Source organism: Eretmochelys imbricata, chromosome 7 (assembly GCF_965152235.1).
Source record: "Eretmochelys imbricata isolate rEreImb1 chromosome 7, rEreImb1.hap1, whole genome shotgun sequence".
Classification (NCBI taxonomy): Eukaryota; Metazoa; Chordata; order Testudines; family Cheloniidae; genus Eretmochelys; species Eretmochelys imbricata.
The window spans coordinates 106,879,074-106,893,435 of record NC_135578.1 but is presented as its reverse complement, the minus strand read 5'-3'; the positions used below and the strand labels follow the sequence as shown (position 1 = coordinate 106,893,435).

General features: G+C 37.8%; 1 protein-coding gene across 3 annotated transcripts in view; it reads right to left on the bottom strand.

Moving 5' to 3' along the window:
- ATE1 (arginyltransferase 1) overlaps positions 1-14,362 on the bottom strand; it is a 182,397-nt gene that overhangs the window by 146,065 nt on the left and 21,970 nt on the right. The window contains exons 7-8 of one of the 3 annotated variants that reach the window (XM_077823002.1): positions 11,802-11,930; positions 10,605-10,733 (exon numbers count right to left, since the gene is read on the bottom strand). In XM_077823002.1, the coding sequence (XP_077679128.1) occupies positions 10,605-10,733; positions 11,802-11,930 (258 nt within the window). The remainder of the gene's footprint in view (positions 1-10,604; positions 10,734-11,801; positions 11,931-14,362) is intronic. The other 2 variants (XM_077823001.1, XM_077823000.1) reach the window with 2 other exon arrangements.

The following is a 14,362-nucleotide window of genomic DNA, read 5'->3' as shown; positions in this document are numbered from 1 at the left end:
TAGTAGTTAGGACTTCACATATTAACATCAGCACTTGAATTGCACCTGGAAGCAAAGAGATGGCCACTGCAAACTTTGAAACACTGGAGTAACATGCTCTACACATGGCTAACATCTCCAAGCAAGCGTCATTGCTGTCTGTAGCTTTTAAGTGGTCTTCCAAGGGTAGTGCAATTGATAGTAAACAAATCTAGACAAAGGGAATAGTTAATAGATGCAAGATTTACGTGCCAAATGGTTGCCGTTTTCAAGTCAAGATGAAAGCACAGATGAAAAAATATTGTTGTTGGCAATTAAAACTACCTTGGATTCCAGGAGAAACTATAGCATTTTTGGCAAAGGGCAAGCATGCTCCAAAGCAACCATTTTCTCTGCCCACCAGTTGGAAGAGCTATAAAGATTCTGAAGAAGATATCACAGAAAAAAATGTCTTCAACTAGAGAACCAATCACAACATTACTTTTTTAATATGTTGTCGCAATCAGTGGGGCTTGGAACTAGATTATCTCAACCAGGACTCTCACCTCCAGCATATCTGTTACAATGAATCATAGAAACCATTGTATTGATAGACACTGACAGCAAATGCTCAAAATCCAGTAGGACGCTAACCTTAAACAAAGCCTGAAACTGACTTGAGTACAACAAGTTGACATATAATGTAGACAGTATTTTTAACTGACAAAGAGGGAAGGAGACTTGATTCACAACTAACATAGGTTTACTAAACTCACTGATTAATATATTGTGTCCATATATGCAATTATCAATGTATCATTAACAAGAAACGTATCAATGGGAAAATAAAATATATAGTTGCTCAGCGCAATCTTTACAAAATGGGAGCAGCTTTAACACTAGGGTTTCAGCCATGAATATGGTGTAACAAATGATCATGCAACAAGTAACACTAAGGTCTTGTTTAGGTGATTATATGTGCTGTTTAGAAGGAAATAAAAGGGATGTTGAGCAAAATACTTATGAAATACAATGGACTAAAAATGACTGCCTTTTTAAAATGATTGCTATTTCGATATCTGTACATTAACTATTTCAAAATTTCAATTATACAGGTGAAAATATTATTAGCGAGTGAGCACTCTATTGGGTGCATATATGAATAAGAGGCAGAAGAGAAAAACATTACAAATTTTAGTGTATTCAGTGCACAGAAGACAAGATTGTTGATCATTTAGTTTACTACTAAAACTCAGGAAGGAAAGAAGGAAGGAAGTTGAACATGAATTTAAGTACGCAATGTAAGTAAATGAAAACTGAAATTCAAAAGTGGCAAAGAAGAAGGTATTTTTGCATAAGGAAGAATGGAAAGATACAGTGAGAGGGTGGAGGGAAAGTTGGGTTTGGAATGTGCTCAATGCCCTGCAGAATCATTACTTGTATTACCGCAGTACCCAAAGGCTATGAGCATGGTTTGGCTCTGCTGTGCTGAGTACTGTAAAAATACAGGATTTTTAAAAAGTAAGAGAGCCCCTGTTCAAAGAGTTTAAATTCTAAGGACCTGATCCCGCAAACACTTATTCATGTGCTTAACTCTACTACTGAGAGTTGTTGTTTTGATTTCAATAAGATTACTCAAGGTAGTATAGTTAAATACATGTGTAAAGGTTTGCAGGATTGGGGCTTAAGTTAACACAAGGTACAAGAAGTTATTTGGTAGCCAAGATGTATAGTGGCGGGGGGCGAGGAACAGGGGGGACACAGCCATCTCAGAACAGGACTGGCAAGTGAGTCAGCAAAGATTTTTCTGTTCAGTTTTGGTCCAAAAGAAGTGTGATAATCTTACAAGGAGAATGGCAATCTCAGAGGTGAAAACTAGAAATAAAGTTGTCACCAAGACTATGCTGAGAAATGCTGCTAGAGGGGCGAAAAGACTGCCGTCTCCAGAACACTGCTGAATAAGGGGAGGTTGGAAACAAAATACTGTAATTGGCAACTGAGAAAAGGTTAAGTGAATATGTATTTTACAGAGAAAGAGAGAGAGAGATTTTTGATACCGGCAATGGTCCAGTAGAAATAGATTGGCAACGGTGGTGAGCAAAAAACAAATAGCATCAGAATGTTTTTTAAAAAGTGAATGGTCTCCCTTCCTTTTCCTTTCAGCTCTATATTTAATATAGCTATACTACCATAATTTTGTATTAGATTAATATCCAAAACCTATTAGAGATTAATATCCAAAATTAACAATACCTTAATTGGAACAAGAAATTAGCAAAATATATAACCTATGACATATTTTGCTACAAGTAGAGCTCAATCTTGCAACTAGCCTAGCTATGAATTTACATAAATCCTGAGATTTGGGAACCAAAAAGAGACTGTCTTGCACTTGTAGAATGTAAAAAAAAAATTTTTAAGGGAAAAACTTGACTGCCAGATGAAGCAGACAACAGCAACACACAGCTCTTTTCTGTTCAATTATTTCAGTCAGTTTTGACTAGTAGCTAGTCACTGAACTCGACTGAACAAACTGGTATTCTTTTTAAAGGAACTGTGTTAGTCTTGTGGTTCTACTGTCATTGCACAGAGCAGGAAGGTAGAGCGTCTAATTATGGGCCACTAAAGAAATTGTTTATTAGGAAGGCAAAGCTCGCCTTTTCAATTTAAAAGAAAGGAGAAAAATTAGAGAATAAAACAAGAGTTAATAGACCACACTAACTTCCTGTTCAGAATACTGTCATTTATTCTCTCTTGTGCACATGCTCAGGTAGAGTTGTGCACACTGACAGAGCAAAAATATCACACCAAATAGCTGTAGTTTTGGAAAGACAACCCAAATTAAATCAAGGTTTAAAAAACACCCAGAACACAATGTCAACTAGCTCCTGAAACTTTTTAATTCAGTGTTAAAGTTCCTTTAAAAAAAATCTAGCAATACAGTCTTAAAAAGCATCCTTTTTTATATAATAATAAAGGAACTCATGGCATATAAGAGATTTTTAATATCTGGCTTTTGTCATTTTTGCAATCTTATCAAGCAAGCGCAAAAGGGTATTGGCCACAGCACAAGTTCCACTCACATACTGCCCTCAAGTCAAGCATGAAATACTCACTATTTGCCAGAGCCAGATACAAGATTTATTCTTTCAAATTAGTACAGCTATACATGCTGGACCAGACACTTGAAGTCGTCCAGAAGACTTGACTAAGGCCATGTCTACACTAGTACTTATGTCAGCAAAGCTTTTGTCGCTCAGGATTGAGGAAAAAAACCACCCCTCTAAGCGACATGAGTTTCACCAGCATAAGTAATAGCGTGCACAGTGGTATGTCAGCGGGAGAGCTTCTCCCGCTAACATAGCTACTGCCGCTTGTTAGGGGCGATTTAATTATGTTGACAGGAGAGCTCTCTCCCATTGGCATAGAGTGACTACACAAGAGATCTTACAGCAGTACAGCTGTGCTGCTGTAAGCTCTCTAGTGTAGATATAGCCTATATCAGACGTCATAAAAGCCTAAGGGAAATGGTCAGCTTATTAGACTCTACAAAATCATCCAAAGTTTACAGTTCAATTTCATTCCAGTTCAACAAATGAAACTTCAGGGATAGTGTCCAGAGGGGAAGACCTAGAGATAATTTTCTCAGGTATCCAGAAAAACTCTTCAGCAGGCATGTCAATATCAATCAGATTCCATCTGTAATAATACCTCAGTCAATAAGTCTCACTCTTGACCATATACTTAAAGAGCACCTCCAGTCTTTCTTCCAGCACCAGTGAGTTTTTCCTTTTAAAGCCCATTGTTGAAAACTGAGATTTTGATACTCCAAATCCTTGTGATCCATGCTGAAGAGGAACCCTGAGGACCTGCTCCAGAACGAGCATATTACTCATAAAATAAACAAATGAGGACCAACCCACAGAGAGTTTTACAATCTCTGCGAACAATTCCTTCAGCTGCAACTGAGAAGGATATTCAATTCCATCACTGCAATGGTTAGACATACTAACCTAGGAGTAAGGAACATACCAAAAAAGAAAGCCTGTTCTGACAGCAAACCACTTCCACCAACCACCTCAGTTTCTCCAACTTAAAGTGGATAATTCCTTTGTAAAGCAGTTTGAGAGGTATGAATGAAAGGCACTATTCTAGTATTTTTAGCTAACCATGGTCGGAAAGGAAATTAAACTGAATATTCTAGAGGGCACTGAGCACTGGTCTCAGAACGGGACTAAACAGCCAGTGCTTCAAAAAGTCTTTGAGCGCTAGGACAGTTGCAGCCTGTGCCATGCTACAGGAAATCCAGTCAATCTGATATTCTTAGAGAAGGCTCATTATCCCCCTTCTCATGTGACATCCAGATGTAAAGGGACATGTTCTCATCTTAAATCTGCATGGAAGTGAATGTTCTTTCATGTTATATTAGCAGTACTCAGTTTTACAGATTAAGAGTTTTATTAACTACTTTACAACTTTCATCTTTAGTTTTTTCTGTCAGTCACAAAATTATTTTATTCCTAAAACTGCCATCTGCTGCAATGAGAAATATTTGAGCTACAAAAAAAAAATAATCAATGTGAGTACACAGTATATACCTATGCCAACATTTCAGGATCATCTTCCTGAAAGAGCATGTGAAATGTGTCCCATAATTTTTTCAGGAGGTTGGTTTCTGAATTTAAAACTTAGAAAAGTTTCTGAACTGGCACCAGTCCATACTCCAAATATGTGAATTGTGGTACTATCTTCCTGAGCAGAAAGATTATCCACTACACCCATATGTGCTACAATATGTAGACAAGACCTAACTTTTTGAAGTAGGGGTCTTTGTTCTTTATTCAGTCTTTACTCTGCATTACTTAGCTTTTATCAGTTTAAACTCATCCACTCTGGCGGCTACCCTGATAAGAGGCCTTTCGCAGGGGAGAGAGAATTAATTCTACGTTCACTCAAGGAAGTGCTTGGCTCCAGAAAGTGATTTATTAAATAAATAAAAGAGGAGAGAAAAGAGTGTTTTAAGAGCTCTTAAATCTTGTATGTGGTGATTTCCATCTTCTCCTACAAGTGACTCAGATCAAGGACTTGAGGACATCTTCCTTATCCCTCATAGTCTGAAAAATTAGGGGCTTCTAATATGTAACAAACAGTATGCAGAATCCACTCTGTGGACTATTTCCTTCAGGAACCAAAACAAAACCCTCTCTGCCCAATGTCCGAGCACTGGTTCCTGTCATATTTGTTTGTTCCTACTGTACAACGACTAAGTCAGGGCAGACCAGGGTGAATAAAAATCAGTGATTTATTTTTTTTTTTTTTGACAAAATGCTTTTTTAGGGAAAAATCTGTCTAAAGATAGTTTTAATTAAGCTACATTACAGCTCAAAGTTCTCTCATCATGGAATAGGGATTATAAATTATAGTTCTATAGTATGAGACAATATATTCATGTAATGTTTAAGAAAAGTTTTGTAAATGAGTTCCAATAGTTCATGGATTAGGGACGCAGTCTGATTGGGTTCCAGGAACTTCTGTAAAGATTAGTTAGATAAATCTTTCTATCTACCCAATGGGACTCAGTGCTCAGTCTAGAAGATACCATCAGAGATGCTTAGTTTTGCAGTTCTCAAACATGCTTGTTAATAGAAAAAATGTTTTTCAAATAAAATAAAATAACTATATAGAGGTGACAAATAACAGACCTCAACCATATTGTCCCTCTGCAAATCTGTGTACACAGAGTCAATCCCTTATCTCTCTCTAAAAGTGCAAAGTTTCAAAAAGTTCAATGAATAGAAGATTGTTGGGGGCGGAACAGATCTGGACAAGGAGAAGAAGTCTAGAGATAAATGTGAGAAGGGAGGGACAAGCAGTAGAAACAAAAGTGAAACTGTTTGGGCAGCATATTCCAGAAGTCTAGAGGTCTTTCTGAGTGTAGACTTCATTGATTTGAGATCTTCCATACCAGAAAACCTATAATGGCAGCAGGCCGTAAAAGAGACCCAGTTTGGGAATAAGAACCTTTCAAGAAATACTGTCTGTGTTTGTTGATGATGTTTTAAGGAAAGTCACACCAGTGAACTGGTGGAAGTCACTTAAGCAGTTGGATTCAGAGACTGTTGAAGTGATAATCTCACTTTTAACAGCAGTAGCTTCTTCTGCCGGCGTAGAAAGAATATTTTCTTCCTTTGGACTAATTCATTCCAAACTGAGAAATCGTTTGGGACCTGAAAAAGCAGGAAAGCTTGTTTTTCCTTTCCAGATTATGAACAAACAGGAAAATGAAGCTGAAGATGACTGAGTTAGCTGCAGAAGCCAATATTTTAAATTTCTCATGTTGACCTGGCTGACATAGTCAATTTAATTTTTGTGGGTTTTTTTTTTTTATATTTTATTTTAACAAAAACAAACTTGATTTTAAAAAAACTCAAATGTTTAACTAAATTCAAAAATTCATATGCTTGTTTTGTTAAAATATTATATGTTTGCTGTTGAAGAAAAAAAATCCAGAATACATAACATTGTTTTAGACATTTAAATTGTTTTATTTAACTGTCTGGTGATGTTCTCCTCCTTATACAGCATCGCAAGAAAATCCTCCAAATATTGATGCTTAACCTGTTGAATTGGAGATAGTTCACCTCCCAATGACTTCATAAATATCTGCTTCAATTATCTTTGGTAAATGAAATAACCAAATAATCATTCATTTCCTGATATAGCTGTGAAACTAATCTGAAAAGATTTCAAAATAAATCACTTAAAAAATGGATAGTGTGTACCTTCTAAAAATGAAACCTACATCTATCTCTGACTTGTGAAGAATATGTATTAAGATTATAACAACCAACAAGAATGCACTTTTATGAAGAAATGCATGGTTAAATCGAGTCTTCCTGACTAGTGATTTAAATCAAATCCACCCTGGAGCAGACATGAGAGGTAACTGGTTGTGGTCACACAACATCTTGCATTTCCCCTAGCTACTTCATCGGTCACCCTGCTCTGCCTCATTGCATGTTAATGGTGGATCAAGAAATCCTAAGGGCAAACAATTCCCAAAATGACTTCTACCAAAGGAGACTTACTATTGCTTTCAAGGGGCCTGATCCAAGGTCATTAGAGCAGGGGTTCTCACAACAAATTTTTTCGTGGCCTCAGGGTGCAGCCACCAACTCTTGCTGGTGGCTGCACTGACACTTTTTCCTAAAATACTTACTTAATTTTAGGAAAAACAAATAAATATGCACATATACATGTCCAAATCATGGTAATTTATTTATGTAGGGTTTTTTGGTTTTTTTTTTGCAGACTCAATAATAAAAGTAATATACAGTTGTGTCTGTTCCTTACTGGACCTAAACAGAATAGAAACACAAATAAGATGCTCTGCATGTTTTGCTTTTTTTGGTTGTTTTTTTTTTTAAAAAGACGTGCTAGCTAGTAAATCTGCTACTGTGAAAAGTGATATTTGTATATTTGTTAATATCAATTTTCACAGCAGACTTACTCAGCCCCAGCAAGCTGGGGGACAAATTAAGCCCTAGATGGGGAGGAGGGAGGGAGGGAGGGAGGCAGGCAGAGCGGGCCAGGGGCGATGGGAGGGTGAGCCAGGGTTGGAGTCTGAAGCCCTGCAGCTGGGGGATGGAGTCCACCGCCACACGGCCAGAGCCTGCCGCCCACCAACTCAGGCCCGAAGTCCAAGCCCCACCACCCCCACGAACGTGGGGAACTCACACTGGTTGCCTGCTCCTACGTGTTTGTGGTTCCAGAAAACAGCAAGGACCAGCTCCTGCTGGTGGCCCTGGGGAGGGATGGCTGCTTTGCCCTTCCCCACTCATCACCCAGGAGGCTGCGGTCACAAGAAAAGCCCCTGGTGGATGCATTTGAGAAACATGGCATTGGAGTCAGTAGAAGTATTTCCACTCACTTCAATGAGCTTTGAATAAGGCACTAGGTCTTTCTTCCCAAGCAGGGAACTACACGTAGCCTTGATACTCAAGCTATCAAGAAAAAAAATAGTAAAATTATTCAAGTGGATCACATTACACTGTATTTCTACGTAAGGATGAGGCGGATGAAGAAGCGCTAAGTTGTTCTTGGAAATTCACCTTCTTTCCACTCTGAAATTCAAATAAATGCCTCATGGCACTCTTGATACCTTGAGACAGGGAAAATTAGGATTCCTACCAAGCCATCTTTACAAATCGTTGTTTTCAGATCTCCCTCTTAAAATAAATCAACAGGGCCCACAGCCATCAAAGCCTATGGTAGACCTCTCGCATTTGTCCAAAGAGCTACCGAGTCTCATATCACCCGTCAGGGTTCCTTCCCACTCTGAACTCTAGGATACAGATGTGGGGACCTGCATGAAAGACCCCCTAAGCTTATTCTTACTAGCTTAGGTTAAAAACTTCCCCAAGGTACAAACTTTGCCTTGTCCTTGAACAGTATGCTGCCACCACCAAGCGTTTTAAACAAAGAACAGGGAAAGAGCGCACTTGGAGATGTCTTCCACCAAAATATCCCCCCAAACCCTACACCCCCTTTCCTGGGGAAGGCTTGATAAGAATCCTCACCAATTGGTACAGGTGAACACAGACCCCCTTGGATTTTAAGAACAATGAAAAATCAATCAGGTTCTTAAAAGAAGAATTTTAATTAAAGAAAAGGTAAAAGAATCACCTCTGTAAAATCAGGATGGAAAATACTTTACAGGGTATTCAGATTCAAAACACAGAGGATCCCCCTCTGGGCAAAACCTTAAAGTTACAGAAAACAGGAATAAACCTCCCTTTTTAACACAGGGAAAACTCACATAAAACAAAAGAAACTAATCCGCCTTGCCTGGCTTACCTATACTGGTTGCAATATTGGAGACTTAGATTAGGATGGGTTGGAGAAGATGGATTTTTGTCTGGCCTCTCTCAGTCCCAAGCAAGAACAACCACGTAAAACAAAGAGCACAAACAAAACCTTCCCCCACCAACCTAGATTTGAAAGTATCTTGTCCCCTTATTGGTCCTTTGGGTCAGATGCCAGCCAGGTTAGCTGAGCTTCTTTACCCTTTACAGGTAACAGAATGTTACCTCTGGCCAGGAGGGATTTTATAGCACTGTATACAGAAAGGTGGTTACCCTTCCCTTTATATTTATGACAAACCCTAATTCCTGATCCCTAGTTCAAAGATGAACTGCAAATCAAATAGCTATTTTGATTTTGTCCTTTAAGGCTTCTTTATGATATGAAGACTTCTTCATTCATTTTTTTAATATAAAGAACGAGACGAAATTAAAAGTAGCAGGTTCTGATCTCTGCTTCTGTGTGTCAGCAAGATCTTTGGAGCGAAAAAGATCAGGGATGTTGTGTCAGACTAAAACTCAAGACATTAAAGTTGGAAAGAGTCATTATACCCCAAGCAAGAGCAATTTCATGATCTAACCACCATGAACATTAGAGTCCAAACTAGACCACCTCCCCAGTATTGCTTTCCATGGTTTGCAGTATAACCACCTATGGTTATGCCAGTGAAAGGAATGACTAAACATTATTCAGATTTCACTATGTTAGGAACTATAAAAAAACTATGATATCAAGTGAAGTGAAAAATCAGAGTTCTTGGCTTCACAGTCCGGTATTTTCAACATCCTTCAGTAACGCCCTTCTGACCTCCCTTAAATGTTTTAAAAACTTTTGTCCTGAAAACAAATGAAAAAATTACTCTATTTATTATTCCAGGTGGAAAGCAACCATGAGTTATCTGATACCACCTCTGCTAGTACAATCTTATTCCTAAGAATGAAATGCTCTAGCTAAGTATAACTTTGGAAGAGGTTTCTGACTAGATAAGGGATACATATTAACTTTATACTTGTGCCCAGTGGAAAAGAGAGAACTAGATTACAAGACACGAATTCTGTAAAGTTTGCTAGCTAAAGTTTAATGTCGCCTCTTAGGAAATCACCTATGTTCTATGTGGTTAGCTAGGATTAAAATCGGATAAACACTTTTTGGGGTTTAAAAAGCAAGCTTCTTCCACAGTCTTTGTATTCTTGTTGAGTGTGCAACCACCAGTCTGAAGCATATTCTTAATGCTAATTTGGCTTTCGCAGTGGAAAAAACAGACCATATATGATGTCATTAGCAATGTAGTAAAAACAAAACAAATAGAGATGTTAAAAAAAAAAAAAGCTGTAAAAAGAAGTAACATGTCAAAATACAGCGAAGAATGGCATCTGAAATGTGAAGTTGTCACAGCTACCAAACAGTATCCTGAATCTAACACATTTTCTAACTCAGGTAAACAATATTTTAGTCATCACATTGCGATTCATTGTTTTCACTGTAGATGTCAGTCGCAAATTTCCTTACTTAAACCATGTACAACTGCTCTATTTACTTGCTGGTGTCAGTATTTTTTTTGTTATGATTGCAATAACATATCCAGTCTCTCTCCTGCTGAGAAATTTTCCTCTGAGCTAAAACCTGGCACAAATACTGAATGCAACAATGCTTTATTTTTTCCTTCCCAACTTGTAATAGCAGTACAGTTTTCAGTGTGCAGACTAGTTCAAAGGTACCCTTTGCTACCACTTATCTGAACATTATCAAAAAATATTGGTAAAGGTGCATGCAGTGAACTGTACCTCATACTCGCCACATTCAGAAGGTGTATCCTTGTGTATAGCCATCTGATACTTGGCAAATAAAGTAGCTGACTGGCTGAAGGATGATTTGAACTGTGGGTCTTCAAAGGAGACAGGTACTAACCTCACCTTCAGAGCAAGGAAAATACAAGCAAAATATTTAAATGCATCTTATCAGATTATATGCTCCTGAAGGTAAGGCTAGTGGAAGATCTCCTCAAAGCAATTTCAAAGCCGCAGCCATTAGCATCATATCTTAAATGGGGTAAGGCAAGTATACCCCATAACCTGAAAGGAGTGTGATATTAAAGTATTATAGATATTTTAAATTAGATTTTATATAAGGCTGTCATACTGCAAGTACTAATTTATTCTGCCCTCTTATCCTTGGGTAATACAAACAGAACAAAATAACAGACATTTTATTTTGACTGCATAGTTCAGAGTGTGGTTGAAAGTCTTCTTTTTAGAGGCACATCCCTAATACTTGCTGCCTAAGTTCCCCTCCCACCCCTGCCCCAGTTTTTGCTTTGCTTCACAGAGAAATAATATACCAGGCAAGTTTAACTATTACATGAGGTCCATTCATTGTGTGAAATAGTGACAACATGTAATTTAGCTAGAATGTATTGTTTTCTTTTAAACTGTTTTAAACTGTAAGTAGCAAAGAGCTTTATACGAACTCCAGTAAAAGCTCAACAGGCAATTTTTGCATGTGATAATTATTGCACACACATTTTGGTTCATATTATGCTTGCCTTCCTCATGTAAAGACTCACATCTAAGTCAATGAAACTCTACTTCAGGATTTACCCCTCTGAAATGCTGAATATGTATATGGTGGTCCTCATATTAGTATCTGAGTGCCTCCCATGGTCCACCTCTCCTACTCCCCTATGGCTTTCCTGTATAGTTCTTCCAAATGTTCTGAATCATGCCCATGATTTCTTCATTTTTTTGTCTGCAATAAAGTTTAAATATTTGTGGCACCTACAATAAGATACCAAAAAACAGCTTGCACTTCCAGGATGTTGGTTTGGTTTAATTCACTATTCCCTTGATTTTACATGCTTCCATTAGAGTTACATGTATATAATGGATATAAAGTCCACATTTGTTTCTCACAGAATCCATCCAAGACCTATGAAATGGAGGGGAAGTTGAGGTTTTGCATAAAATTATACTTGGCCTTCTGACCTGACTTATGGTTGGTTTATCAGGTGGGTCCTTGTGAATAGCCATCTGGTAACGTTTATAGACCTGGTAAGATTCCTGAAATGTGGCTTTGAACTGGCAACTTGGTGGAGATGATCTCACTACCCTCACCTTCAGAAGAAGTTAAAGACAGATTCATTATTGCAATATCACATAATTACATACATAAATAAAAGCTGATGAAAGATATCACAATCAGAGAAATTCTGACTTTCAGCAAAACAGATCACACTTAAAAGTCTAATTAATAAATCAGGCTTCAACCTTTCAATTTTTTTCAGGTGTGTGTTAGCTAAAAAATTCTACCATGTAACAGATAAATAAAGAAGGTTTTCTTTTATTCTCAGTGCATGAAACTTGAGTTTTTCTAAGTATTAATTTTAAGGTAATTAAGCCCTTATATTAGAAATATACAAATATTGTTCAAAAAAACTAATAAGCCAATGAGTGAAATGCAAGACACTAACTGATCTCCATAATTTAAAAATGTGTTTTTACTGCAATCTCACATCATGCTGAAAAAATGCTAGATGCACTTAAGTCTTGGAAGTCTGAACTCTATACATTTTGGAGGAAGTTCACTACTGTGGTGATGACAGGAGAACAGTTAGACCTTTTCCTAATTAAAAGGAAAAGAAGAGAGGAATCATACAATCACAGGAATCATAAAAATGTAGGACTGGAAGGGACCTGGACAGGTCCTCTAGTCTAGTTCTCTACACCAAAGCAGGATTAAATATTATCTAGACCATGGGTTCTCAACCATTTTTCTTTCTGAGGCCAACCCATAGCCCAGTTGTGCTACAACAACTGTTTTTCTACATATAAAAGCTAGGGCTGATGTTATGGGGTAACAAGCAGGGCAATTGCTCGGGCTTCAGCTTTCCACCCTGGGCCCCAGCAAGTCTAACACTAGCCTTGCTTGATGGACCACCTGAAACCTGCTCGCAGCCCAGCCCACCCCCCCACCCCCCGAGAACCGCTGACCTAGACCACCCCAATTAGTGTTTGCCTAACCTTTTCTTAAAAGCTTCCAATGATGGAAATTCCACATCCTCCCTAGGTAATTTGATCCTGTGCTTACTACCCTTACAGTTAAGAAGGTTTCCTAATGTCTAACCGAAATCTCCCTTGCTGCAATTTAAGCCCATTACTTCTTGTCCTGTCCTGTCCTCATTTTGTTGCTCTCCTCTGGACTTTGTCCAATTTGTCCACATTTTTCCCCAACTGTGGTTCCCAGAACTGGACACAGTACTATAGCTGAGGCCTTATCAGTGCTGAGTGGAAGAATTACTTCTCTTATCTTACTTCGAAACATGCCTGCAAAAACATCCCAGAATGATATTCGCTTTTTTTGCAACAGTATTACATTGTTAACTCATATTTAGTTTGTGGTCCCCATTATAACCCCAGCTCCTTTTCTCCAGTACTCTTTCCTAGGTAATTATTTCTCATTTTCTGTTCCCATTTCCTACCTGTTAGTTGCCTCAGGAATCGTAATTTACTATAGAGTTACAACAGCAGGCATCCGCATGACCAATGAAAAGTAATAACTGGAAATTTTAGTTTATAGTGAAAATGGTTGCTTCCTAGATTAAAAAGACTAATATCATATAGACAACCTCATCTTCATCCCGTATCTTCAGACATATTTAAGGCTGTATTCAATATCAAGGACAGCTTGGAAACAATATAATTTCCAGTTCTGGGGAGGTTCTGCTGTTGCCTATAAAATCCACCATGACCCATGAAAACTCATGGAATCACTCTTCGACAGTTGTGCTGACTCCCTCCTGCAAATCCTCCTAAACTCTTGGCCCCCTTCCACAAGCCTGGTATCTTCTGGTCAACTATCCCTCCTTCCTTCTTAATACATAAGTTCTCTCCTACTCTCCTGTAACTTAACTGTACCAGAAAACCTGGAAGAATGAGCCAGGCCTGTGGGGTTTTTCTTTATTTTTTTATTAATTATTATTATTATTATTATTTAGGCTGTACAAATCAAGCCATTATTTTCCACCACTGGTGATCTTTTCAACCTATTAGCACAAAAGCACTATATTTCTCAACTTCAGTCAATATTATGAACACTACTGCCCATGGTGGTCAATAAATACCAGGCTCTAGTTTATAGAAGAGGCAAGAAAGTCTTCAATAAACTATTCTCTGTCTCATATTCCAGGAACGTTTGTCTAATTTAAAAATAAACAAAAAGCTTAGAAAGTTCTCAAAACTCAGACTTGCCAGCCAGTAGCCAGTATATTACTAATTCTTTTGTAACTCATTTAACAGACAACTAAATGTATTGACTGCCATTAAGAAAAAAATTATAGATGCAAAGCTTGATGACCTGCTATAAATCATTTCAGACATACGTTTATAGGAAAGAGTTTTGTACTATGCCTTTTCAATTCAGTTGTAAGAACAGGTTTTATTTTCCTATTAGGTTCATCATCATAGACAGTTAAATATGTATATGCTTTAGAAATTTACATTGCATTTTTCTCTCCATAACACTCAACTAATTCTAATTCTTTCATTTG